General features: G+C 37.8%; 1 protein-coding gene across 1 annotated transcript in view; it reads right to left on the bottom strand.

The window, feature by feature from the left end:
- DENND5B (DENN domain containing 5B) overlaps positions 1-26,001 on the bottom strand; it is a 185,048-nt gene that overhangs the window by 114,202 nt on the left and 44,845 nt on the right. Inside the window, exon 5 of the mRNA XM_029955517.1 lies at positions 1,264-1,329. Coding sequence (XP_029811377.1) covers positions 1,264-1,329 — 66 coding nt within the window. The remainder of the gene's footprint in view (positions 1-1,263; positions 1,330-26,001) is intronic.

Genomic DNA, 26,001 nt, shown 5'->3' with positions numbered 1-26,001 from the left:
TTGCGTACTGACACAGGAACAGGATATATTCAGATTATTTACATTAATCAAGAAAGCATCTCCCCTACATCCACCAACATATACCAGAAATGTTTATTTTTATCATAAGTGTAAATAAATTATGAAACTTGTAGAGGCAAAAGAAACAGCACATAATTAAGATACAACTCCTTGCAACACTTACCTTTTAATGAATTCCTGCCTGAGTTGGTTAAAATAATAACATTATCTTCATTCATATATCAAGTTATTAATGGGACAGAAAATAAATCAGAAAAGTCATGACAGTGCCATTTTCAATATGACTGTTCTCTTAACTAAGGAACACCACACCCTCTGGAAGCACAATGAATCACCCAGAAAGGAGAGAAGGAAAACCACCTTTTCCAGAGAAAAAAAATTCACAAAAACAGAAGGTGAAAAAACTCACAAACAGAAACATAAATCTAATAAAAGTAAAACAGAACCATCACCACCACCACAATTGCCACCACCACCACTTATTAGACAGCCATAAAAGGGGGGGGAACAATAGGAAAGATTATTGCTGTATATATAGCTGTCTTGGCAAATATTTTGAAGTAAATTAAGGGAAGAACCAACTGCGTAGAAATTCTGATAACACTGTAAGGATTCAGAAATTAGTGTGTGTAGTTATTACTACTACTACTACTATCAGCCAAAGAAGAGAATCTTGAAGGTGCCTTTGGAGATGGGAGATGGGGGAACAATCTATTCTTCTCATTTTGAGTCCATGTTATATGAACTTCTACCGTAGAGTTCACTGCTAGAACTCGGCAAGAGAAATGAATCAGTCTATGAATTTGGGTTCTCAGGCAATTAAAATTATACATAAGCATCCTTTACTTAACTTAAAATCCACCTTTTAAACATTATCCTGAAATGAACAAGGATTTTAAATTTGTGCAAATATTAATATCTCCACTACAAATATATATAAACTTAATTCCAAGTAATATTGCCAAGTAACCTGCTACTAAATTTAAGCTGCAATTAAGCCTTTCCTCCTAAAAAAAAATAAGACATATCTGCCAAGAGAGCTTAAAGACTAGTGAACAATTTTTTTCAAGGCTGGAAGCAAATGAGACCTTTACAAAAATTAAGATGCAGATGAAAGAACAGCAATATAAAATAATACCTATTTTTTGCCCAAGAAAAACTGAATAAAAAAACAATTATGATGGGCTTGGGGTGAATTAAAATAATGATTTCCAACACCTCAACTTTTATTTTTATTTTTACCTGAAGTCGTATTTGCAGCATCTTGGCTCTTGCCATGACGATCTGCTTCTAGCCATTGGTACAAAACTACATAATGTAACAGAAACAAAAAACTTTATAAACAAACACAAACAAACACAAAAGCAAAATGACTCTGAAGAATGGAAAATGGGAATAAAAAATTAAAGAAAAGCAATTAAACATGAAACTTTAACATCAATGGAATGTAGCGTAACACCAATAGCATGTGGCTTATAAGCTATTAGTAATAAGAAAGCAAAGAGAACAGGTAAGTGAAATACTATTAAACATCTGTTAACAGTTATTCATATGGGGGGGAAAAGCACATATATTCCTCCCAAAGCTAATTTGAAGAGAAGTATCAGGAGAAAACTAATGTTTCCATTGTCGGATATAAAAAAGTATGATAGTAAGACTAAATGATCAACTTCAAAAAATTACATCCCAACTTCTGCACAACTATCAGAATGGCTGAAGTCCAAAAAACCACACCAAATGCTGACAAATATGTAAAATGAAAGGAATTCTCATTCACTGCTGGTGGGAATGCAAAAATGGTACAGCTACATTGGAAGACAGCTTTGCAATTTTTTTCAAGACTAAGCACAGTCTTACCATATGATCCCATAGCTCCTGACTAATACCAAGAAGAGCAGCCTACAGTACACCTGATGAATACTTGTCAAAACTATCAAGGACATAAAAAACAAGGAAAGTCTAAGAAACAGTCATAGCCAAGAGGAGCTTAAGGAGATAGGATAACTGAATATAATGTGGTACAATGGGTGAGATTTCCCCAAGAGAAAAAAGGACATTTAGTAAAAACTAAGGAAATCTGACTAGAGTGTGTGTGTGTGTGTGTGTGTATGTGTGTATACACATACATATATATAGTATGTAAGTTATAAGTATGCTCTGTAATGAGATTCCATTTAATCAACAATCCCTTTATGTGCTATTAACTAGGAAGTGTCAACTCTTAGAGGAAAGTTTACTACATTAAGGACACGCTTTTAAGAAATTCACACTAGACCTCTCTAACTTAGCAGCTTTGAAGAGTGTTAAAACTTCTGAATGGGTTACCCAGATGTCTACAACTTTTAGATATTCAGTCTTCCTTTTAAAAAGCTAAATAATGACAGTCTAGGGTCCTAAAGGCCTTCCTAGCCATACCTCAAAGGTCCAAATTATCTCAGGACAACTACAAAGGCTAAACTTCTCATCTGGGGCGGGGGAGGGGGGATAATCTGATGACAGATATTGAGAGTTCTATATTACAATCAAGATTTGCCCCAGCTCTGTACACTCTCCCTTCACAAAACAGCAACAAAACAAAGAGCTGGGGAAGGTGCCTATGGAATTCCTGAACTGACGGAAAAAGGAACTGATCCATTATAAAAGGCCAAAGACACCCTGAAATCACAAAGGAAGTTATTTGGATCATTCCAGACAGTCAGATGGTGAACTGATATTTATCACCAGGGATAGATGGCCCCAAACAGACCTCTGAATAGCCCTCACACATATAGCCAGTATGCAAGGTCACTGGCTTTCGATGCCCCAGTGGGCACACAAGTCAGTGCACTCTTCCAGGATACCGCACCCTTCTGGGAGGCAAACAACTGTTATGACTGGGACTAGCAACGAAGAATTTGAGAAGCAGACCTCACTCATTAAATATATACTATAGCTATTCTTTGCCTTTCTAGTTTACAGGGATAACTACTCTTTAGAGTACAAAAGTAGCAGAGTAGAGAAGTATTAGACCATGACAGAAAAATCTCTGCATTTGTCTCTCAAAAAGAAACATTTTTTTTAAATCCCCACATTTGGAAAAAAACAAATATGGGCTTTACAACCGACAATGAATATCACTCTCACAAAAATGAGATGTAAAGTGGGGAAATTAATCCATTAACTAGTCTAACAAGTCTGCCTAGTCTCGCCTAAAGGCTATTATGCCCTGATGAAGACAGAAACTCTTGGTTGCATTGAGGGCATCGTTAGGAATATTTACCAACAGTTCAATTACTTCATATATCCCGTTTCTGGTTTTACCAGAGAAAAAGAAAAAAAAGAAAAAATACGAAAACTATTCCAGATCGACTTATACAGAGAATTATACATAAGCAAAAATCTTTTTAGATTCAGATATTCAATTATTTTATCCTTGCCTCCAGATTGCCGAAGTCCAATTAACTATGATCTAAATATTTCAGGGCATTTCCAGGGAAATAAGTGCATCTACTTCATACAAAACTATAATATGAATCATCATTACATCAAATTTGGATTTCAAAGCTCACATTATAACACATATATTTTAAAAGATAATTTAATAACTAAAAAAAGAAATATGATAAATATTTTTACCTAACATACTAGAATGTACATGGGTAATGCTAGAAGGACTGAGCTCCAAAAAATTCCTAACCCCCAAAAAGCATCTGAAATATGTTACAATACACAGTCTGGTACTATGTTTGTAGATGATGTTAGAATACCAAGAATACACCTCTTCTTACTGTGGCTGAAAGCGTAAGATCTGGCTTTTTGGTGGCTCCATGCTTCCTCTCAGTTGGCACCGAGAGTAGGTATCCCCAGCTCTGAGCCACTGGGGATAGATTCCTACAGCCTGTGCATGCAAGTGGAAAAGGATTTATGAGATGTGTGAACATTGGAGCTATTTCTCGGCCTGAGTGATCCCATTAACCCCCTTTCCCTGAACCTTCCCACTCCTAGGGTCCCGGTAAGTTCCCTCCCTCATTATCCATTTCCACTGTAGCCTGTGTCCGACCACAGTATCCTCTCCATAAAACAAGGACAAGCCTCACAGTATTTTCCCATCCTCCTGTCCTCAAAGAATACCACAGAAATCTAGGTGTTTTACAGAAAGCTTGCTGATAGGAACAATGAAAACAGATGGGAAGTTAAGAAGTAACCTCTTTTGTCCTGTCCCTATTTAACTTATTCCTTCTCTCTCTAAAAGGAAAGTTTTAAAACACACACACACACACACACAGATACACATAGATAATAAATGGTAGACAGAATATTTAGGGTCAACAAATTTTTTCTATTATTTTGCTAAACGTGAGAGGAGGAAACGGGACGTTACTTAAGAAATCCATGCTGCGGCTGAGGAAGGTAGGATGTGGTGATGAGGTAATTTTTCTCCTTCCCGCATCTATCTCTACAGGTTCCCAACTGTCTGTCTCCAAAAACCCCTGCCTGAACTGACATGAGTTGGAGTTGGAGAGGGAATACTGGATAGCAGTAGATCCAAGGGAGACTGACTAGGGAAAGGGAAGCAGGGGTAGGGGGACTTTACACATTGGTTAAAAAGAGGGGGGGTGTGCACTCCTTTGACATTCACAGAAAGCCATTTCCTATACATGCATGGGCTCTTCATTGCATCAAATTGTCCTCTTCAAAAGTTTCCCCAGTTCATGTGTTTATTTACATATGGCAATATCGTATCATAGCTGTTAGTTTTCTCATGTGTGCAAAAGTTACCTGGGAGAATGCAGAAGTGTTAGAAATTGTTACCTCTGGGGAGTAGGGATGGAGAGAGAGTCAGACATTAATATTTACCTTTACTCTTGCTCATTCTAATTTTTAGTAAACATGTATATTACATTTTATTAATAAAAATTATTGTGTTATATAACACACATAACTCTAAATGTCTAACTTATACTCTGCATGTTACTGTAAGGACCAACAATGCTTTAGATTAAAAAAACAAACAAACAAAAACAGTTTCTCCAGGAGGCTGCATATTCATCATCCATTCTAATGATTCTACCACAATTTAAATAATCACTGAGCAGGTGACACTTAAGGTGAGACCTGATAGAGTAATAATCATCATCATAGTTAACACACAGTGCTTACTATAGGGCAGGTGTTATTCTAAGTGTTCCACATACACTAAATCATTTCATCATCACAATTACTCTATAAAGTAGTTCCTATTTTATCATTTTACAGATGATGTAACTGAGGCACAAAAAGGTTAAATGACTTGTCCAAAGTCTGACAACTAGAAAATTCATGGCTCCAGAGTGTGCTTTCAATTCTACATGTGAGGTCATCTCAGGAAAGAGTATTTCAGGCAGGGGAAACAGCAAGTGCAGAATCCCTGAGGTATTAGTGAGCCTGTCACGGCTGAGATGCAGCAAGGAGGACAGTGCAATGTACTGAGTGAGCAGGTAGAAGATGAAGTCAGAGAGGTAGCCGGGGCCAGATAAGCCAGGGCCTTGCAGACCACGGTAAGATCTTTTTATTTTGTGTTAAGTATCACAGGAGTGTTTTAAACAGAGAAATGACTTTGTTTTAACAAACTCATCCTGGCAGCTGTGAGAAGGGTTAAGAGTAGAAGCGAAGAGAGCAGGTGATGGTAGTATGGATTAGGAAATATATTTTGAGGATATAAAAGATATGATTTGCTGATAAATTAGATGTGATAGAAAGGAGTAGTCAAGAAGTATATCATGATACCACAGCTTCTGGTCTGAGCACCTGGATGAATAGGACAGCTATGAACTAAATGTTAAGTCTATGAGGCCTCTTAGTTATCCAAATGAAATTTTCAGCAAGCATTTAGAAATCAGAATTTAAAATTTAGGGAAAAGTTAAAAAAAATTCAGTATCAGATAGATGGTGTTGGACATCACAGGGCTGGATAAGATCACTAAAGAAATGAATATACATGAAGAGAGGCTGGGGTCAGAGACCTGAAAGACTCAAGAACAAGCATTAAGAGGTTAGGAAGAGAAAGCGGAACTGGCAAAAACATAAACGAAACATGTGGCCAGTGAGGAAAGAGAAAGACCAGAAGTATGATATGGAAGCCAAGTAAACCCAAGTAAAGGCAATATTTTAACAAGGAAAGAGTTGACAACATGGAAGTCACTGATGATCTTGAAGAAATTTCTGTGGAGTGGTGGAAGTGAAAAGTTATGTGGAGTTGTTCCAAGAGACATTGCAAAGAGAGGAAGTAGAGGCAGAGAGTATAAATAAACCTTCTGGAGAGTTTTGCTTGAAAGATGAGAAATGGAAAATACTGAAGGGGAACACAGGAGGAAAAGGTTTTTGTTTAACGACAAAGAGGTTTTAAGTCATTCAAGTAACATATCCAGAATGCCAACACTGTGACTGATGCTCTGGATAGGACTCGTCCAGTCCAATCCTCTGAAGATCTCTCTCTCATTCTCCTACCTTGCCTTCCCAAAGCTATAACCGATAGTGCCTTTGCCCATTCGGGGCTGATGCAGGCTGCACTGCCCAGTAACCATACTTTCTATCCGCAGCATACAGGCTACCTACTTTATCTTCATAAGGCTAGATATATGACACTGAACCCCTTAAAAACTGCATTCTCTCCATTACATCCCCCTCGCCCCCTGCACCCGGTACTCCTTGAAATGGTCCCAAACCATTCTCACTTGAATAAGCCATGCCAATATCTTAGCACCAGTGTACAGCCACTATTGATTCAGGGTCTGTGACAGCCTTCAGGTGCTCAGCAACATCCATACTCTCTCTTTGTCAATATCCTTGCATCTGGGCAAGGGCCAAATCACTAATTCTTGCCAATGAAATATGAGCAAAAGTGTGATGTGTGTCACTTCCAGGCTGAAGCACATAACCTGTCTGTCATCTGCTATTCATCAGCTAAATGCAAATGGAGATGAGGCCTTAAAAAAATAAGGTCACACAATGGAAGAAAACTTGGGTCACTGAATGTCTCTACAAAAGAGCCCCTCCCACCTTGGCTTACATTAGATTAAACAAATAAAGAGAAATAAACTTTTATTGTCTCAAGCCATTGATAGTTTGGGTTGTTGTCATAGCAATGAGCTATTTATGTGTTTCTGGATTACCCTGAGTTTTTATTTGGGTTACTGTTGACCTTCTCACTGTGATACCAGTCCCTGACTATATTATGTCTTCTATTCCTTGGTAACTCTCTAGATTGCTTTTCAGTGTTCTCACATAATAAATGCAGTTCTTTAAATATGGGAGGAGAATTTGCCCATTTTTTATGGATGCTCTTACCTTTCATAGAAGTCATATATTCACTACTAAGCTACTAATCAAGACCATAGGTTTTAATCATAATGGTCCTGTTAGCCTTTCTAAATATACAACTTCTAAATCTAGTTAGGAATCCTGGAGTTCTAAGTTGCTGGTCACAAAGGGAATCAAGCAAAAGAAGATGAAGGAGTTCTGAATATTCATAGACCCTACTGACGAAGAATCTTCAATTAAAGAGATGTAAATCCTGGTAATCTTAAGAGTTTGTTTTAAGATATTAATATAAGTACATGACATCAATTTAGTAAATTTTGAATTTCTAAGAAAGCCACAATATAGTTCATTCTTGATTAGATCAAAATTAAAGAGCCATGCTACATTTAGTTAACACCAAACAGTTTAATTAATGAAGTTTATTCACTGGGAACCAAAAGAGTACACAACACTGTTATTCTGTTTCAGTTTCAACTTACATAATTTAATTCTGCCCCTAACCATTTGAAGTTGGCACAGATGTTACCTGTTAAAGGGCATGGACCACCCCCCCACAACTACCTGATGTCAGAGGTCCCCAATCCACTAGCCCTTCTGACATACTGGCTATACATCTGTGGGGGTTCCCATGACTATCAGATTTGATAATTAGCTAAAACAACTCACAGAACTCAGGAAAGCACACTTATGACTGCAATTTTATTACAAGGGATACAAATCAGAAGAACCAAATGAAGACATGCACAGGGTGAGGTCTTGGAAGGAAGGCAGAGCTTTCATGTTTTCTCCAGTAGAATCAAGGGATGTCACTCGCCACGACTACACACACACACACCAATGTGTTCATCAACCAAGAAGCTTCACTAAGCTTTGGTATCTAAAGGTGTTTCTTTTTTTTTTTTTTTTTTTTTTTTTTTTTTTAATGTTTATTTTGAGAGAGACCAAGGAGGGAGAGGGGGAAAGAGATGGAGAGAGAGACTCCTTAGCAGGCTGCACACTGTCAGCCCAGAGTCCAACACAGGTTTTGATCTCACTGCAAGATCATGACCCAAGCTGAAACCAAGAGTCGGACACTCAACTGACTGAGCCACCCAGGAGAGCCGGTATCTAGAGTTTCTAATGGGCTTTGTTATAGAAGCAAGGCTGATTCAGTCACTGGCCACATGACTGAACTCAAATCTCCAACCTCCTCCTTTCCCCAGAGGCCCAGATGGCTCAAGTCCTCTGGTAACCAGCCCCTATCCTGAAGCCATCTAGGGGCCCTTCATTAGTTACTTCACTAGGATAATGCTCTTAGTACTCAGGAAATTCCCAGGTTCTAGGAGATCTGTGCCAGGAACCCGGGACAGAGACTAAACAAATTCTTATTCGGCACTGTGCATTCTATCACCAAGCACACAACACGGTAGGCAGATTATTTACTTGCAAAAACAACCTTCGCAATGAATTCAAGATCTAGAGTCCTCTGATAATGAAGAATAAACAAAGCGCTCTGCTTCTAAGCCATGCTTTCATACCAAAAACAAGAAAAAAACTTTAAATAATCAGTGATGTACCGTAACTGATATTATAAAACTCTCTAAGAGGAATGGGTATATAATTTTCAGGTTAATAATCAAATAACCAGTGCTTAGGAAATGATTTTTATTACTCTGAAAAATATAATAGTGATTTTCAAATAATAATTATATCAGAAAAAACAAGGTTCTAGTTCTAGTTGAATATCCAGGGTTTTAGTAGCTTATGGGAAATCACAATTTCTGTGAGCAAAGGTTTCCTCATACATAAAATACAGATTAGATAACAACACATTCGTATTGAGATCTATCTTATATGAGGATCATTTATGCAATGTATTTCTGAGAAAGCATACTAATGTTATTATTTGATGCTGCATGTTATACAATATAAAACAAATCTTCCCTACTGCTAAAGAACTTATTCGCTGGTAAAATGACATCAAGAGAGCCACCCTTTGCCTCCAGGAACAAAAGAAAAGAATCTACCATTAAAATATTTATAGCTGACAAGTAACACTACAGGGCTAGAGACCTAAGATGATTCAAACTGAAATATTTGTTGTATGACTCAAAGAAGCAGTTATTTGCTCAGAGCTAACATAGACTTTTCCCTTTGTTTTCATGCATTACTTTTTGCCGCCAATATTCTCCCTCCAAAAAATTTTATAAACAGTCAGAAACCACTCAGTTTAGTTTGCACAGGGATACAATGGACTATACAAGAATACCACTTTCTTCCTCTTACCCTCTTTAAAACAAAACAAAACAAAACAAAAACCCTGCATAAGAAATCAGCAAAGTTCTTCTAAGGAAAGATATAAATTGCAAAGTAGGAAAAGAAGTACATGTTTTACTAATGCTCCCCTGCCTCACCATCTATGAAATTACTATAATATGAGCAAGATAGGGCAAAGGAATGTTAATAAGATTCACTGATAAAGAAAATCTTCCTATAAGAATCAAACAGAAGCATTATTATTCAAATAATTACCTGAAGCTTTTTTTTTTTTTTGCAGCTAGAATGGCTCCACTGATGTGACTGTTGCTAAGAGTGGCCTCAGACTCTCTTCATCGGTATCCACTTTTATCCAAGGGCCCTCAAGGCCTTCACCTAACATGCTGTTAGCTACAACATTCAGGCTTTAAAATGAATTGCATGGGGGCGCCTGGGTGGCTCAGTTGGTTGGACATCGACATCAGTTCAGGTCATGATCTCGCCGTTACGGAGCTTGAGTCTCACATTGGAATCTGTGCTGACAGCTCAGAGCCTGGAGTCTGCTTCAGGTTCTGTGTCTCCCTCTCTCTCTGCCGCTCCCCCGCTCCTGCTCTGTCTCTATCTCTCAAAAAAACTAAATGTTAAAAAAATTTTAAATGAACTGTATGGAGTGCCTGGGTGGCTTAGTCACTTAAGTGTGGATTTGAGCCCAGCATCAGGCTCTGTGCTAACAGCTCGGAGCCTGGAGCCTGCTTCAGATTCTGTCTCCCTCTCTCTGCCCCTCATCTGCTTGCACTCTGTCTCTTTCTCTCTAAGAAAATAAATAAACATAAAAAAAAAATTTAGAAGGCACCTGGGTGGCTCAGTTGGTTAAGCCTCCGACTTCGGCTGAGGTCAGATCTCACATTCGTGGGTTCGAGCCCTGCATCAGGCTCTGTGCTAACAGCTGGCTCTGAGCCTGGAGCCTGCTTCAGATTCTGTGTCTCCTTCTCTCTGCCCCTCCCCTTCTATGCTCTGTCTCTCTCTGTATCAAAAATAAATAAAACATTAAAATAAATAAATAAATAAATAAAATTTAGGGGCACCTGGGTGGCTCAGTCACCATGGCCGACTTTGGCTCAGGTCATCTTGCAGTTTGTGGGTTTGAGCCCTGTGTCAGACTCTGCTGACAGTGTGTAGCCTGGAGCCTGCTTTGGATTTTGTGTCTTCTCTCTCTGCCCCTCTCTTGCTTTTGCTGTCTCTCAAAAACAAATAAATATTTAAAAAATTTTTTAATTTAAAATGAACTGCATGGACAGTTCTTAAAATGGTATCAAGGGATAGCACAGATTTATAAAATCATGATCCACATATTTTAGGATGAAAACAATATGACCCTGCCAGATGACAAGGACCTTCCCAGAGGCTATGATTCCCAAAGCTACTGTCTACAATATTTTAAAAAGTTAAAGCTAAAATATTTTAAAAAGTCAAGTCAAGTCATCTAGGGACTTGATAGAGAGAAAAACATTTTTAATCACTTTCTGAAGTTTTCAAGATTAACAGAAAACAAAACAATCAAGGATAAAAATGGGAGAAAGTAGAATTTTTCTCTTCCTTGTAAGAAAAAGTCTTCCTTCCTACCTGCATCAGACAAACATAAAAGAAAACCCTCAAGATGATCTCAAGCTCTGAGTTTCAAATCACAATTCATACTACCCACCAATAATCTTTGCTCACCTGCTTCAGTAGCCTTGACTTCACTTGCAAAACTGAATTCCTCTCCCACAAAGCTTTTCCTCTGTTAACAGTGCTACAATTCATGTAGTTACTAAGTACTGCTACCTACTTATTTGTCCATGAAGAAAAGTTAACACTAAAAGTAATCCTATCAAAAGGGTTACATATACACTGTTTTTACTCTAGGACTCAGAGTACTACCTCATTCTCCCCTTCCCCCATCTACCCATCTCCTTTCCTTTCATATTTAAATAGTCACTAAATTTTGCAATTTATACCTCCTTAATATCCCTCCAAATCAGCGTTTCCTTTCTATTTTCACTGCAACTTTGTTAATTCTGAGCTTCAAGCCAGACTCAGAATATTGCTACAGCTTCCTAACTAGTCTCCCTGCCATACCCTGTACACTGCACTCCCCTTCTAATTCGTCTCTTCTCTCTGTCCCTTTTTCTTTCAGCAACAAGTACTTTCTTAAATGTTTATTTCTTTATTTTGAGAGAGAGAGAGAAAGTGTGAGCAAGGGAGTGGCAGAGGGAGAGAGGGAGAGAGAGAATCCCAAGCAGGCTTCATGCTCAACATGGAGTCCAATGCAGGGCTCAGTCTCATGATTAGTCCTTAAACCTGTTTGGGCCTTGTGACTGCCTCAAATGAAAAAATATAGCAGAAGTGAGACTGTGGCTTCCAAGGCTTAGTCATATAAAAAGTACCAGGCCATTTCCACCCTGATCTCTTGGAATACATGCCCTTAGAGTATAGCCACATACAGTGTTGTCAGAAAGCCCAAGCAGCCTCTGGAAAATCCCAAAGGACAGAAACTGAAGGTCCTAGCCCTTATTCCTTTGTTGGACAAATCTATTCTGAGATGGTCACTAGTGCGGGTCCACAGACTAAGGTTATACCCTTGTGAATAAAGAGCATTGTCTCCCTTGAAGGAGGTGGATGGACAGTGTCATTGTTAATCAGCTTGGGAAAATATACCTCATGACATGAAAAGACACCACGAAAGATCTAACTTTGATATGAAGAAGAAACTTTCTTCTCTCCAGACTTCACTGCCTTGAGCCTAGTATAAGCAGTCAAGATGTGCCTAACGACTCTCATTTTTGGGAAAAAATATATATATCTGCTTTGTGAAAGCAGATCATGGTTTCAGCAAGGAGGCATACCTCTATCTGGGAAAGACCACAACTCTGGCCCCAAAGGGCCAGTGGGTTTTACGAGCATTAAGAGCAGTCACACTGATATTTTCCTAAACTGGTTAATGTTGTTTTCCACTTATGATTTCCTTCTATCACCTCTTAAGTATTTTGTAAACTCTTACTGTTTTCAGCTATAAGAAATAAGAGAGTCTAGTGCAGGATAGAGCAAGCTGTACTCCACAAGACCAGCGTAGCAGTAGCAGCAATGACTGGTGAATCCCCATTAAGATTTGGGATTGGAAAGTTCAACTGCTCATATCTACCAATTTTAATGGACTAGGTAGTTATTAAGGGAGCTTGCTGTCAGTTATCTCCATCGGTTTCTCTTCTGTTGCTCCCTATATGTGTTCTACTGGGTTCTATCCTTGCTCATTTATTCTTCCTCTACATCCTATACTCCACAGTTCACATTACCACCTATATTAATGACTTCCAAATATATATCTCTAGCCTAATCACTCTTCTCTATAGGTCACCATTTTCAAGTGTGTATGGGAAATCTTTACCACAGGCTGTTAAAACTCAATGTATGTTAAATGCATTTTTTAATGTTTTATCTGTTAAGAGTGAGCATACATGTGGGGGAGAGGCAAATAGATGGGGGGGAAAGAGGATCCGAAGTGGGCTCTGCATTGACGGGCTGACAGCAGTGAGCCAAACGTGGGGCTTGAACCCATGAACCACCAGGATCATGATCTGAGCTGAAGTCAGATGTTCAACCAACTGAGCCAACTAGGTGCCCCACAATGTATTCTAATTTGAACTCCTCAGACTACCTCTTCTCCCTCTATGCCTTTTGACAATTAATAATACCAATACTCTTCCTTCTCTTTAAAAAGGTTGAGAAAGGGGCGCCTGGGTGGCTCCGTTGGTTAAGTGTCCGACTTCAGCTCATGTCATGATCTCATGGTTTGTGAGTTTGAGCATTGCATCAGGCTCTGCACTGACAGCTCAGAGCCTGGAGCCTGATTCGATTCCGTATCTCCCTCTCTCTCTGTTCCTACCCTGCTCGCACTCTCTCCCTCTCAAAGAAAGATTTAAAAAATTAAAAATAAAAATTTAAAAGGCTGAGAAAAATAAAATGCAATGAAAGAAATTCCTTCTATCATAAAACGTGCTTTCTGTAATAAGGAAGGTTCAATATCCTCATAACATGGAGAATCTTAGCTGTTCGTTTCTGGAGCATAACTATAGAATAACTAAGCTTTATGTGACCTTGATTAAACTACTTAGTTTTTCTTTTTTTCATAAAGAAAAATGGCAATTATAAATGAAGCTATGTTATAAAAATAGTAATTATCATAAAGATTCTTTAGAAAAAATTTTGAGGGGCTCCTGGGTGGCTCAGTCAGTTAAGCATCTGACTTCAGCTCAGGTCATCATCTCCTGGTTCATAAGTTCAAACCCCGCATTGGGTTCTGTGCTGACAGCTCAGAGCATAGAGCCTGTTTGAGATTCTGTCTCCCTCACTCTCTGCCCCCCGCCTTGTGCTTGGTCTCTGTCTCAAAAATAAAGAAAACAGGGGCACCTGGGGGGCTCAGTCTGTTGGGTGGCCAACTTTGGCTCAGGTCATGATCTCATGGTTTGTGGTTCAAGCCCCACATCGGGCTCTGTGCTGACAGCTCAGAGCCTGCTTCGGATTCTGTGTCTCCCTCTCTCTCTGCCCTTCTCCCCTGCTCATGCTCTTTCTCTCTCTCTCAAAATAAAGACATAAAAAAAATTAAAATAAAATAAATAAAACAAAAAAACTAAAATACATTTTTTAGTATAATTGACATACAATGTTACAGTAGTTTCAGGTGTACAACATAATGATTGGACAACTCTATATGCTCTCCTATACTCCCCACAGGTGTAGCTACCAATAGCCACCATAAAACACTGTTACAGTACCATTGATTATGTTTCCTATACTGTATCTTTTATACCTGTGATTTATTCTTTCCCTAACTGGAAGAATGTATCTCCTAATCCCCTTCATCCTCCACTCCAGTCCTCTCTGGCAACCATCAGTTTGTTCTCTGTATTTATAGGTTTGAGTCTGCCTTTTATTTATTCATTTGTTTTTTAGATTTCACGTGACTAAAATCATATGGTATTTGTCTTTCTGACTTGTTTCATTCAACGTAATACCCTCTAGGCCCATCCATATTGTCGCAAATAGCATGATGTCATTCTTCTTCATGGTCATGTCTGTGTGTGTTCATTGCATATACACACCACATCTTCCTTATCCATTTATCTATTGACAGATATTTAGGTTGTTTCCATTATCTTGGTTACTATAAGTAATGCTGCAATACAGGTGTACACAGATATTTCTGAATTAGTGTTTGTGTAGTCTTTAGGTAAATACCCAGTAGTGGAATTATTAGATCATATGGTATTTCTATTTTTAATTTTTTGAGAAATCTCCATACTGTTTTTTCACAGTGGCTGTGTCACTCATAAGGGTTATTTTCAAAATCCTCCTTGAAATGTTAGAAGTGAGTATGACAGAAGCATGCCTAATAGCATTCCTGACTTGCAGAGTTAGTTTTCCATTTGCTTACAACAATTTTTCATTAAAAAAAAAACTCAAAAAACAAAAAACCACCCAACCCTTCAATAACATGAATTTATTATTAAGTACTGACTTGTATTTGGAAGAAATGCCCTATAGTAACTAATGTAAAACAATATAAGTAGTATTTCTAACAAACATTGTGAAAGCCAGAAAAAAATATTTGTGTATGTGTGTCTGTGTATGTCTCTGAATAAAAGGTAACCCTGGAAAAAGATAATTCACACATCATCACCCACAGCCCATAATTTACAATGGGGTTCACTCTTGGTGATCTCAGAGTTTTAACAAATTTGTAATGACATGTATCTTCCATTTATAGTATGGTACAGAAGAGTTTCACTGTCCTAAAAATCCTCTGTTCTCTACCTATTCATCCCTCTCTCCCTCTAACCTGAAGCAATCACTTCATCTTTTTGGTGTCTCCATTCTCTGCCTTTTCCATAAAGTCACACAGCTGGAATCATATAATATATGTACAGCTTTTCCAGCTTGATTTCTTTCACTTAGTAATACATATCTAAGGTTCCTCCATGTCTTTTCATGTCTTGGTAGCTCATTTCTCTTTGGCACTGAATAGTATTGCACTCTATGGATGTATCATAGTCCACTTATCCATTTACCTACCAAAGAGTATCTTGGAAGCAACCCTTTCAAGTTTTGGCAATTATGAATACAGCTACTATAAACATCTGTGTGTAGGTTTTTATATGGTATAGGTTTTCAACCCCTTTAGGTAAATACCAAGGAATATGATTTCTGTAAAGTGTGTTTACTTTTGTAAGAAACTTGTCAAACTGTCTCCCAAAGTGACTATACCATTTTGTATTCCTACTGGCAATAGAACTGTTAAATATTTTATTAGTTTAGTCAGACATTATATTTATGTTGTCACCCTTGACAACAATGGTTCTGTCATCATTACAGCTACTTTGTAAGTCATTTAACAATGGACTAATTTGACTATAAAATATTATATATGTTATATATGTAACTAGACAAAATTATACACTGTGTACAGAAAACAGCATTCTCTCTATTTTAACAAATAAACCAATGAACTCTTACAATGAATTTTAACGACTATTTTGAAGTCTGGTAGTAGCCAAACATATGGACATCCTAGGAATGACATATTTACTTCCTTCTCAATTTTAAGTAAGTAGCAGTGAAAATGGTCTAATCTGCAGGAAACAGAATAAACTTTCTTAGTCAAGAATCCAATTCCTGGACTCGTAAGAGTTCTTACAGACCAAAGAGGGCATCACTTCCAAAGCCCTACCTGGTAATTTCTCTAGCTCGGTGAATAACAATCACTGACCCAGTGGCTCAAGGTGGACAGCAGTCATCCTGGACTCCTCTTTCCCTCTTCTTCCCCACATCTAGTCAAATACTTCACCCTACTGATTTAACCTCCTGTTTTTAAAAAAAATCTATTTAATTCTCCTCACCCCCACTGCAACTGCTGGTAGTCTGATCCAATTTCATCTCTCATCTGAATTACTACACAGGTCATCACGGTCCTAACTGCCCCCAAGCTTATTTCCCACCAACTCTTACTCCATAATGCAGCCAAGAAACCTTTCTAAATACAAATGTAATATAAACTCTCCTTTGAAACTTTTCAATAGTGCTTCATAATCCTAAGGATAAATCTCAAATTCCTTAACATAGCTTCAAAAATGTTCACAATCTGACTCCTTATGTCTTAACCCTTCCCACAGGATTTTCCTACCCTTTGTATTCTGTACTCCAGCCATGAAGAAATTAATAGCTGCTCACCATATGTACAATATTTTCTCAAATTAGCCAAGTTTACTTATGCTGTTCTGCTATACATATTTCCTCTGGTATTGCCCCCACCAACCCACCCCTGCATCTCACCTGTAAATTCCTGACCACCTTCAAATCTAAGTTTATAGGTATTTCTTCTGGAAAAGCATTTAGCTCTATGAGGATAAGAGTTGTATCTTGTTCACTACTGAATTCCCAGGGCATACACAGTGCCTAGTAGAATACAAACTCAAGGACCATTTGCTAATAAGTAAGTGAATAATTAAGAACATGGGCTAAGTTGAAAAAACAAGATTGCTACCAACTTTGTGTAGAGACTTTTATCTGTTTATCCAAATTCCAGAATAGTTTTGTAGTAGTATAAAGGTTAATAAGAATTTAAGATTTGTGTTTATAATTGTACTGAAATTATAAATTAAAATTATCATTGGAGGACCCGAAGTTCACTTCATCCCAAGGATACAACTAGATAACACTCACATCCATGTAAATAACCCAGAAAATGACCTGAAGACTGTGTAACAGTCTCCACAAATAAATGCAGAGTAGAGGCCATATGCAGAGGGAAGGTAGGGTAAAAATGCAGTAAGGAGCTAAAGGGACCTACAGGGCAATCCACAGTAGAGAGCAGAGGCGGGTAGAGACGGGGGAAAAAAACACCCTCACATGGAGGAGGCTTTATGGGGAAGATAAATCCCTATAAGAGTTGCCTTTGAAAACCAAAGGATCAGCCAAACTATGGAAAGAACCTAAATGTCCATCAACTGATGAATGGATAAAGAAGATGTGGTTTATATATATAACGGAATACTACTTGGCAATGAGAAAGAATGAAATCATGCCATTTGCAGCGACATGGATGGAACTGGAAAGTATTATGCTGAGTGAAATAACTCAGAGAAGGACAGACATCATATATTTTCACTGATATGTGAAATTTAAGAAACTTAACAGAAGACCATGGGGGAAAGGAAGGGGGAAAACAGTTATAAACAGAGAGGGAGGGAGGCAAACCACAAGAGGCTCTTAAATAGAACAAACTGAGGGTAGATGGGGTGAGGGTGGGAAGAGGGGAAAATGGGTAATTGGCATTGAGGAGGGCACTTGTTGGGATAAGCACTGGGTGTTGTATGTAAGCCAATTTCACAATAAATTATATTCATTAAAAAAATAAAATTAAAAATTAAAAAAAAGAAAACCAGATGGTCTGAATTTTGTGAGTTCCACAACCAGGGGGACTCAAAACCTGGGATTTTAAAAATAAGCAAGGAGAGTGAAAGGATACTGAGTCCCTGCCCTTAGAGAGACAGCACAATGGGGCATCTGGGTGGCTCAGTCAGTTAAGCATCCGACTCTGGTTCATGTCATTATCTCATGGTTCATGAGCCCAAGCCCACCTGGGATGCTCTCTCTGCCTCTCCCCAGCTTGTGCACATCCTAGCACTTTATCTCTCTCTCTCAAAATAAATGAGAGAGAAAGAAAGACAGAGACAGAGAGAGACTGTGCAACAAATAGCCCCTGGGAATACAGCACAGAAGCAGCAGTTTGAAAAACACCTGAGGCATACAAGAGGAAGAGTAGTTTATTCATCTCAGAGGTATCCTGGAGGGACAGAGATCCCTGGGAGACTCCTCCAGGAACAGAGGAATCTGCAGGTGCCATTTCCTTCCCACCCTCATCAGCATAAACATAGGACTACCTGTGTGAACAAGAAAGAAAAGAAAGAAGAAACAAAGAAAGAAAAAGGGAAAGGAAAATAAAGAAAAAGAAAAGAGAAAAGAAAGAGAAACTTAAAATATAATAGACCAATGAATCCAGAAGCTGGTTGTTTGAAAAGATTAACAAAAATTGGTAAACCTCTAGCCAGACTCAAAACCAACAAACAAAAAAACACAACAAAAAAAAAAACAAAACTGTCAACAAACAGAAGTCCCAGACCAGATGGCTTCATAGGTGAATTCTACCAAACATTTAAAAAAGAGTTAATATCTATTCTCAAACTACTCCAAAAAATCAAAAGAGGAAGGAAAACTTGCAAATTCAATCTATGAAGCCAAAACCAAAACCAGATAGACACTATAAAAAAAAACAACTTATAAGCCAATATCTCTAATGAACACAGACGGAAAAATGAACAAAATATTAGCAAAGTGAATCCAACATATATTTAAAAAAATCATTCACCATGATCAAGTGGTATTTATTTCCAGGATGCAAGAGTGGTTCGATACGCACAAATCAATCAATGTGATACATTGTATCAATAAGAAAAAGGATAAAAACCATTTGATCATTTCAATAGAAGCAGAAAAGGCATGTGACAAAGTAAACACCCATTCATGATGAAAACCCTCAACTAAGTAGGTTTGTAGAAATATACCTAAATACAATAAAGGCCATAAAAGAAAAACCCACAGTTAACATCATGTTCAATAGTGAAAAACTGAGAGCTTTCCCGCTAAGGTCAGGATATCCACTCTCACCACTTTTATTCAACAGAGCATTGGAAGACTTAGCTACAGTAATCAGACAGGAAAGAGGAATAAAAGGCATCCAAATTGGTAAGAAGAAGTCAACCTTTCACTGTTTACAGATGACAAGATACTATATGTAGGAAACTCTGACTCAACCAAAAAAACTGCTAGAACTGATAAATGAATTCAGTAGGGTTGCAGGATACAAAACCAATGTACAGAAATCAGTTGCATTTCTATACACTAATAATAAAGCAACAGAAAGAGAAATTAAGAAAACAATCCCTTTTACAACTATACCAAAAATAAGAAAATAACAAGGAATAAACTTAACCAAGGAGGTAAAAGACCTGTACTCTGAAAACTATAAAACTCTGATGAAAGAAATTAAAGTTGACACAAATAAATAGAAAGATATTCTATGCTCATGGATCAGAAGAACAAATATTTTAAAATGTCCATGCTACCCAAAGCAATCTTTAGATGTAATCCCTATCAAAATACCAACAGCATTTTTCAGAAAACTAGAACAAACAAACCTAAAATTTGTATGGAACCACAAAAGATCCCAGGCAGCCAAAGCACTCTTCAAAAAGAAAAATAACGCTGGAGATATCACAATTTCAGATTTCAAGTTATGCTATAAAGCTGTAGTAATTAAAGCAGTATGATATAAGCATAAAAACAGACATATACATCAACAGAACAAGATGGAAAGCCCAGAAACAAAGCCATGATTAGATGGTCCATTAATCTTTGAAAAAAGAGCCAAGAGTATGCAATGGGGAAAAAAGACAGTCTTTTCAAAAAATGGTTTAAGAAAACTAGCCAGCCACATGCAAAAAAGAAAAGAAAAGAAAAGAAAAGAAACGGGACCACTTATTTTTAAATTTTTTCATGTTTATTCATTTTTGAGAGAAAGAGAGAGAGAGAGAGCAGGAGAGGAGGAGAAAGAGAGGAAGACAGAGAATTCGAAGCAGGTTTCTGGCTGTCAGAGCAAAGCCCAACACAGGGCTTGAACACTCAAACTGCGAGATCATGACCTGAGCCAAAGTCGGATACTAAACCAACTGAGCCACCCAGGAACCCCAAACTGGACCACTTTCTTATACCACACACAAAAATTAACTCAGAATGGATTAAGGACCAAAATATGAAGCCTGAAGCCATTAAAATTCTAGAAGAGAGCACAGGCAGTAATTTCTCTGACATTGGCCATAAAAACATTTTTCTAGATATGTTTCCTGAGGTTAGGGAAACAAAAGCAAAAGTAATTATTGGGAATACATCAAATAAAATATTTCTGCACAGCAAAAGACGGGGTGCCTGTTTGGCTCAGTCGGTTGAGGATCTGACTCCCGATTTCCCCCCAACAATTGTGGGATCGAGCTCTGTGAATGCACCCTGCTTAGGATTCTCTCTCCCTCTCCTTCTGACCCATGCTTGCACTTACTTTCTCACAAAAATAAATAAATAAATAAATAAATAAATAAATAAATAAATGTAAAAAATTTCTGCACAGCAAAAGAAATAACCAACAAAACTAAAAGACAACCTACTGAATGGGAGAAGATACCTGCATGTGACATATCTGATTAAGGGTAGTATCCAAAGTAAACAAATAACTTATACAACTCAACACCAAAAACCCCAAATAATCCAATTTAAAAAGTACATAAGACATGAAGAGACATTTCTCCAAAGATGACAAACAGATGGCAAACAGACACATGAAAAGATGCTGAGTATCAGTGATCATCAGGGAAATGCAAATCAAAACTACAATGAGATATCAACCTGCACCTGTCAGAATGGCTAAAATAAAAATCACAAGAAACAACAAGTGCTGGCGAAGATGTGGAGAAAAAGAAACCTCTATGCACTGTGGGTAGGAATGCAAATTGGTGCAGTCACTGTGGAAGACAGTGTGAAGGTTCCTCAAAATATTAGAAATAGAACTACCCTACAATTCCATAATCACACTACTGGGTATTTACTCAAAGAATACAAAAACACTAATTCAGAAGGATACATGCCCCCCCTATGTTTACTGCAGCATTATTTATAATAGCCAAATTATGGAAGCATTCCCAGTATCCACTGACGGATGGATAAAATAGATGTAGTGTGTATACACACACACACACACACACAACTGAAATATTATTCAAACATAAAAAAGAATGAAATTTTGTCATTTGCAACAGAGATGGAGCTAGAGAGCACAACATTAAGTGAAATAAGAGAAAGACAAATACCCTATAATTTCACTCATCTGTGGAACTTGAGAAAAAAAGCCAAACAATAGAGGAAAAAGAGACAAACCAAGAAACAGACTATTAACTATAGAGAAGAAACTAATGGTCACCAGAGTGGAGGTGGTGAAATAGTGAGGTAAAAGGGATTAAGAGTACTCTTATTGGGGCACCTGAGTGGCTCAGTCAGTTAACCGTCCGATTTCAGCTCAGGTAATAATCTCACAGTTTGTGGGTTCGAGTCCCACATCGGGCTCTGTGCTGACAGCTCAGAGCCTGGAGCCTGTTTCAGATTCTGTGTTTCCCCTTCTCTCTGCCCCTCCTCTGCTCATGCCCTATCTCTCGGTTTCTCAATAATAAATAAATGTTAAAAAAATTTGTTTTAAACAGGAAAGAAAAAAGAGTACTCTTATCATGATGAGCACTGAGTAAGATATAGAACTGTTGAATTAATATATTGTACACCTGAAAGTAATATACTACTATGTGTTGACTATACTGAAAAAAGTCTTTTAAAAATTATCATTACTATTATTATAAAAACAGTGGGTGTTTTTACACAGTCTCTGTAGAAATAGCTGAGAAATAACAGGAAAATTGCATTATGGATTTTGTACCCTTGCAAGACCATTCCAGATGCTTACAATTTTGCAGATATACTTATATGGTAAATAAATGTTATTGCCATAAGTTTGTTAAATTATACTTCTGTGAGAGATATAGTAAGTCAATTTTTTAGGATGAGTTCGATAGAATTTTGTATGAATGGATGAACAAAACTCAAACTCCGATTACATATAAATAATTAGTAGACTGTGATTTAGAAAACGTGCTACGTAGAAACACTTTTTGTACAAGATTAAATTTATTCATTAGGAACACAATTTTACTGGTGATGAATAGACTGTTCAAAATTCTATACTGCCAACCAACAGATATATTCAGTTCTTACATTAAGCTTAACCAAGCATTTTAGGAATACAGAAAAATTATTAGTAATGGTTCTTCCCTCAGTGCTTATAAGAAGAAATTCTTAGGAAGGCAATAATTCAAGCTGGTAAGCACAATTATATCAAAAAGAGAGACTACATGGTATATTTTAAAATAATTTAAATACATGCCTCAAAGCTACTCTTTCACAAAAGTGCTTATGTTTATTTTTCATGTTAGAGACATGGGTGTGACAGTTAGGTATATAGATTACCCTTATTTCTTTTGCAGTATTCCTGAACTTTTTTCTTCCGGTAATATGACTAAAATAAGTCATTTATTTATATTAAATTCTTCTAATGATGCACAATGTATTTTCTGTGTTAGGATATCTCACATCTAAAAGAGGTTAAGCCCAAGCCATGAAGAAGCTTTGGTCTGTTATTCATTTATTTATTTTTACACTTCTCCATTAATTTGTTCCTTCACTGTGTATGATCACTTTACAGTTCTTTGGTTACAAAAAAATAGACTATTTGTGTGTTCCTTCAAGACCCTGATAAATAAGTGACTACCATTACCATTTGCTTACTAAGAGCTGGTTACCAATTTGCATATTATTTAAGTTTTTTCCTTTTTCTCTTGTGCTGCTCAACTTTAAGCCTATTTTCCTTTTTTGCAATTAAAACAATATTTCAAACATACAGAAAAGTAGAACAGAAATAATGAATACCTGAAAATGGGTGTCTTCCACCAAAATTCAACTAATGTTAACATGCTGTATTTGCTTCACAATCTTTTAAAACAGAAATAAAACTTTAGAGATAAAATTAAAATCCTCTTTGTGCCCCTCACCAAACGTGTTAGGCTCGGAGGTCAGAACACCAGCCTGTTCTTACTTCGTCCATCCTATCTTTCAGGGCTCAGCTTAAATCCTACTTGTATGAACTATCCCACCATAGCTACAGTGATTCCTCTTTTCTCTAAACCCCAACCATCTTGTATCTCATATAAGTAGATCTTCATTTTTTTTCTGGGATGGTTTTTTCCAGCCTGAGCTTACAGTGGCCTGTGAGTAGTTAACACTCTGACTAAACTGCTCTGTGTCCTGATTCAGTTACTGCCTTGGTCTTGAAACATAAGGTAAAACCATCTCAGCTGAGATGAAGGGCAGTGAAAAGTACAGCACCATGCTGAATGAAGTGCACAGTGGGGGAAAAAAACAAAACAAAAGAAGGACCTCTCGCTAACCATACAAACTGCAGTGTAAGTTAATAGCCTTAGTTTCACTGATAGTTGTATTCAGAGGTTGGTCCACAGGTAAGAGCATTCATTCCCCCCTAGGCACAGTGTTACAAAGTGGCTAAAGTGGTTAAGTCTCCTATCCCCCTTGCCCTAAAATAGGGGTACTTTTAATGACCCAGGACAGGGATCTGGGAGGGTAAGAGGGAGAGAGGAGGGACAGACATAAAAGTCTGGAAGCTCTCGATTCCATAGCTCCTGAAAGGCTGGAAGTGAAGTTTAAAGGTCCTGAGAGTCCAATGAGACTGCAGAGCATCGTCACATGGAGTTCATCCTTCATGGTGCCTGTCTGTCTCCCTCTCTTCTCTGTATTTGCCTTTTCTCCCCCTTTTCCCCTACCCACACCTCTTCCTCTTACCCTCAGCTATTTACTCTGCCCTGGCAGGCTCCAAGGGGGCTCTTCTTCCTCAACTTAGACTTGCACAAGAGGGGCAAGAAGCCTGGGTTCCCTGGGGGTGAGTTCTGCAACAAGAGTGGTGCAGAGAGATGAAAGGTAGGGAAACAGAACCTGGTAAACTGAAGCTTGAAAGTCAGAAACCTCTTAGGTTTGGGTTCTCTCGTTACATGGTTCATCTTACTTCCTCATCCAGACTGGAAGTCCCTCTACCAAAGATGTCTCTATAAACACATACAAGCTGTTTCAAATATTTTAGAAAATAACACTGCATAAATGAATAATTCATAACATGCTAGACTTGAATAATCTTTAGGAGATTATGCAGCCCATCTACCCCTCCCCCATTTAGAGCTATCAAATCTTTCAATCAAACTTAGTGTTGTCTATACTACCTTCCTTTTCCAAATGAATTTAAAATCACCTGAATTCCACATTCACTGCATCATATTTAACTAGCATAGCTAGTTTTCTTTTCTTTTTTTTTTTTTATCCCTTTGCTTCATGCTGTGCTAATTTAACCTCATCTTGGTAAACAAGAAAATGGTCTGCATTTGACAGACTCTAGCTGCAGCAACTGCAGCTGGCTTGTGTGCAAACCAATTTTGTTCATTCTTTATCCTGGCAGGGAGCCCTACCCTAGAATTGTTTTGGGACTGATCAGCATTAAACCTGTATCAGAAAGGTTACAGAAAGCAGCCCTAGAGCAAGGCGGCAGGAACAAGACTGTTCAAGAAGGATAAGGACAAATGCAGCAGCTGTGTAAAAATCTATGTGAAGAGTTTTGCTCATGACAGTAAAATTGAGGCCCAGCTTCCTTTCCATACTTTGGCACTTCTGTGGAAATGACTTGGAAAAAGGACATAGGGAGAAAAGAGATCCACAAAATTTGCTATATTTCTTTCTTTCTGGGATGATGGGTGCTTGGTGGCTAGCCAGGAAATGTTCCTTACTTCAGATGGTAGCAAAAGGAAAAGAAAGAAATGCATCCTTTGCCACTCTAGAGTTGAAAACACCGCATGGCTTTTCCCTAGATACTAGTGAGTTAAATGATGTGGTTTTCTACAGGATGAACTTAGGGTACAAGAAACAGGAGACATGCCGAGTAAGATCCAGTGTAGATATAAACAAATCTAAATTTGACTAAAAAAATTATTAAGGAATAAATACAACATCAAACGAACAAATATTGAAATATTTTTTTCTACTCAGGCTACAATTTTCAGAGTATCACATTCATTTTGTACTCACTTGTGGGATTCAGGCTACAACTTTCAGAGTATCATGTTCATTTTGTACTACAACTTAAATGAGAATGCAGTGTACTCAGTCAGCCTTTCAATCCTGTTATCTAGACATACATTTTTTAATAGGCCACTAGGCTTCCCTAAATATTTACCACTAGCTCTGTGGGACTGCTGTAGAAGCCAAAAAAAAAGACAGTCCATTTTTATCTGATGACAGTATTTCTTGAACATATGGTTGCTTTTTGTTCATCTGTTCACATAATTCTCATTAAATGGCTAGTAAGTCAGTAACTTCAAGAGATTATTTTTATAACAGCTTTACTGAGATATATTTCACACACCTTAACATTCACCCTTTAAAGTACACAATTTAGCTTTTCTGCCCATGAATGCCGCAGAGGAAGCATCATTAAAGTCTCCTCTCCCACCGCCAGCATGTCTAAGTCAGAGTCTCCCAAAGAGCCTGAACAGCTGTGGAAGCTCTTCATTAGAGCTTTGAGCTTTGGAACAACAGATGAGAGTCTGAGGAGCCATTGTGAGCAATGGGAAACGCTCACAGACTGTGGTAACAATCGATCCAAACATGAAG

Source organism: Suricata suricatta, chromosome 10, assembly GCF_006229205.1.
Source record: "Suricata suricatta isolate VVHF042 chromosome 10, meerkat_22Aug2017_6uvM2_HiC, whole genome shotgun sequence".
NCBI lineage: Eukaryota > Metazoa > Chordata > Mammalia > Carnivora > Herpestidae > Suricata > Suricata suricatta.
The sequence above is the reverse complement of the archived record's forward strand: the minus strand, read 5'-3'. Positions and strand labels throughout refer to the sequence as shown.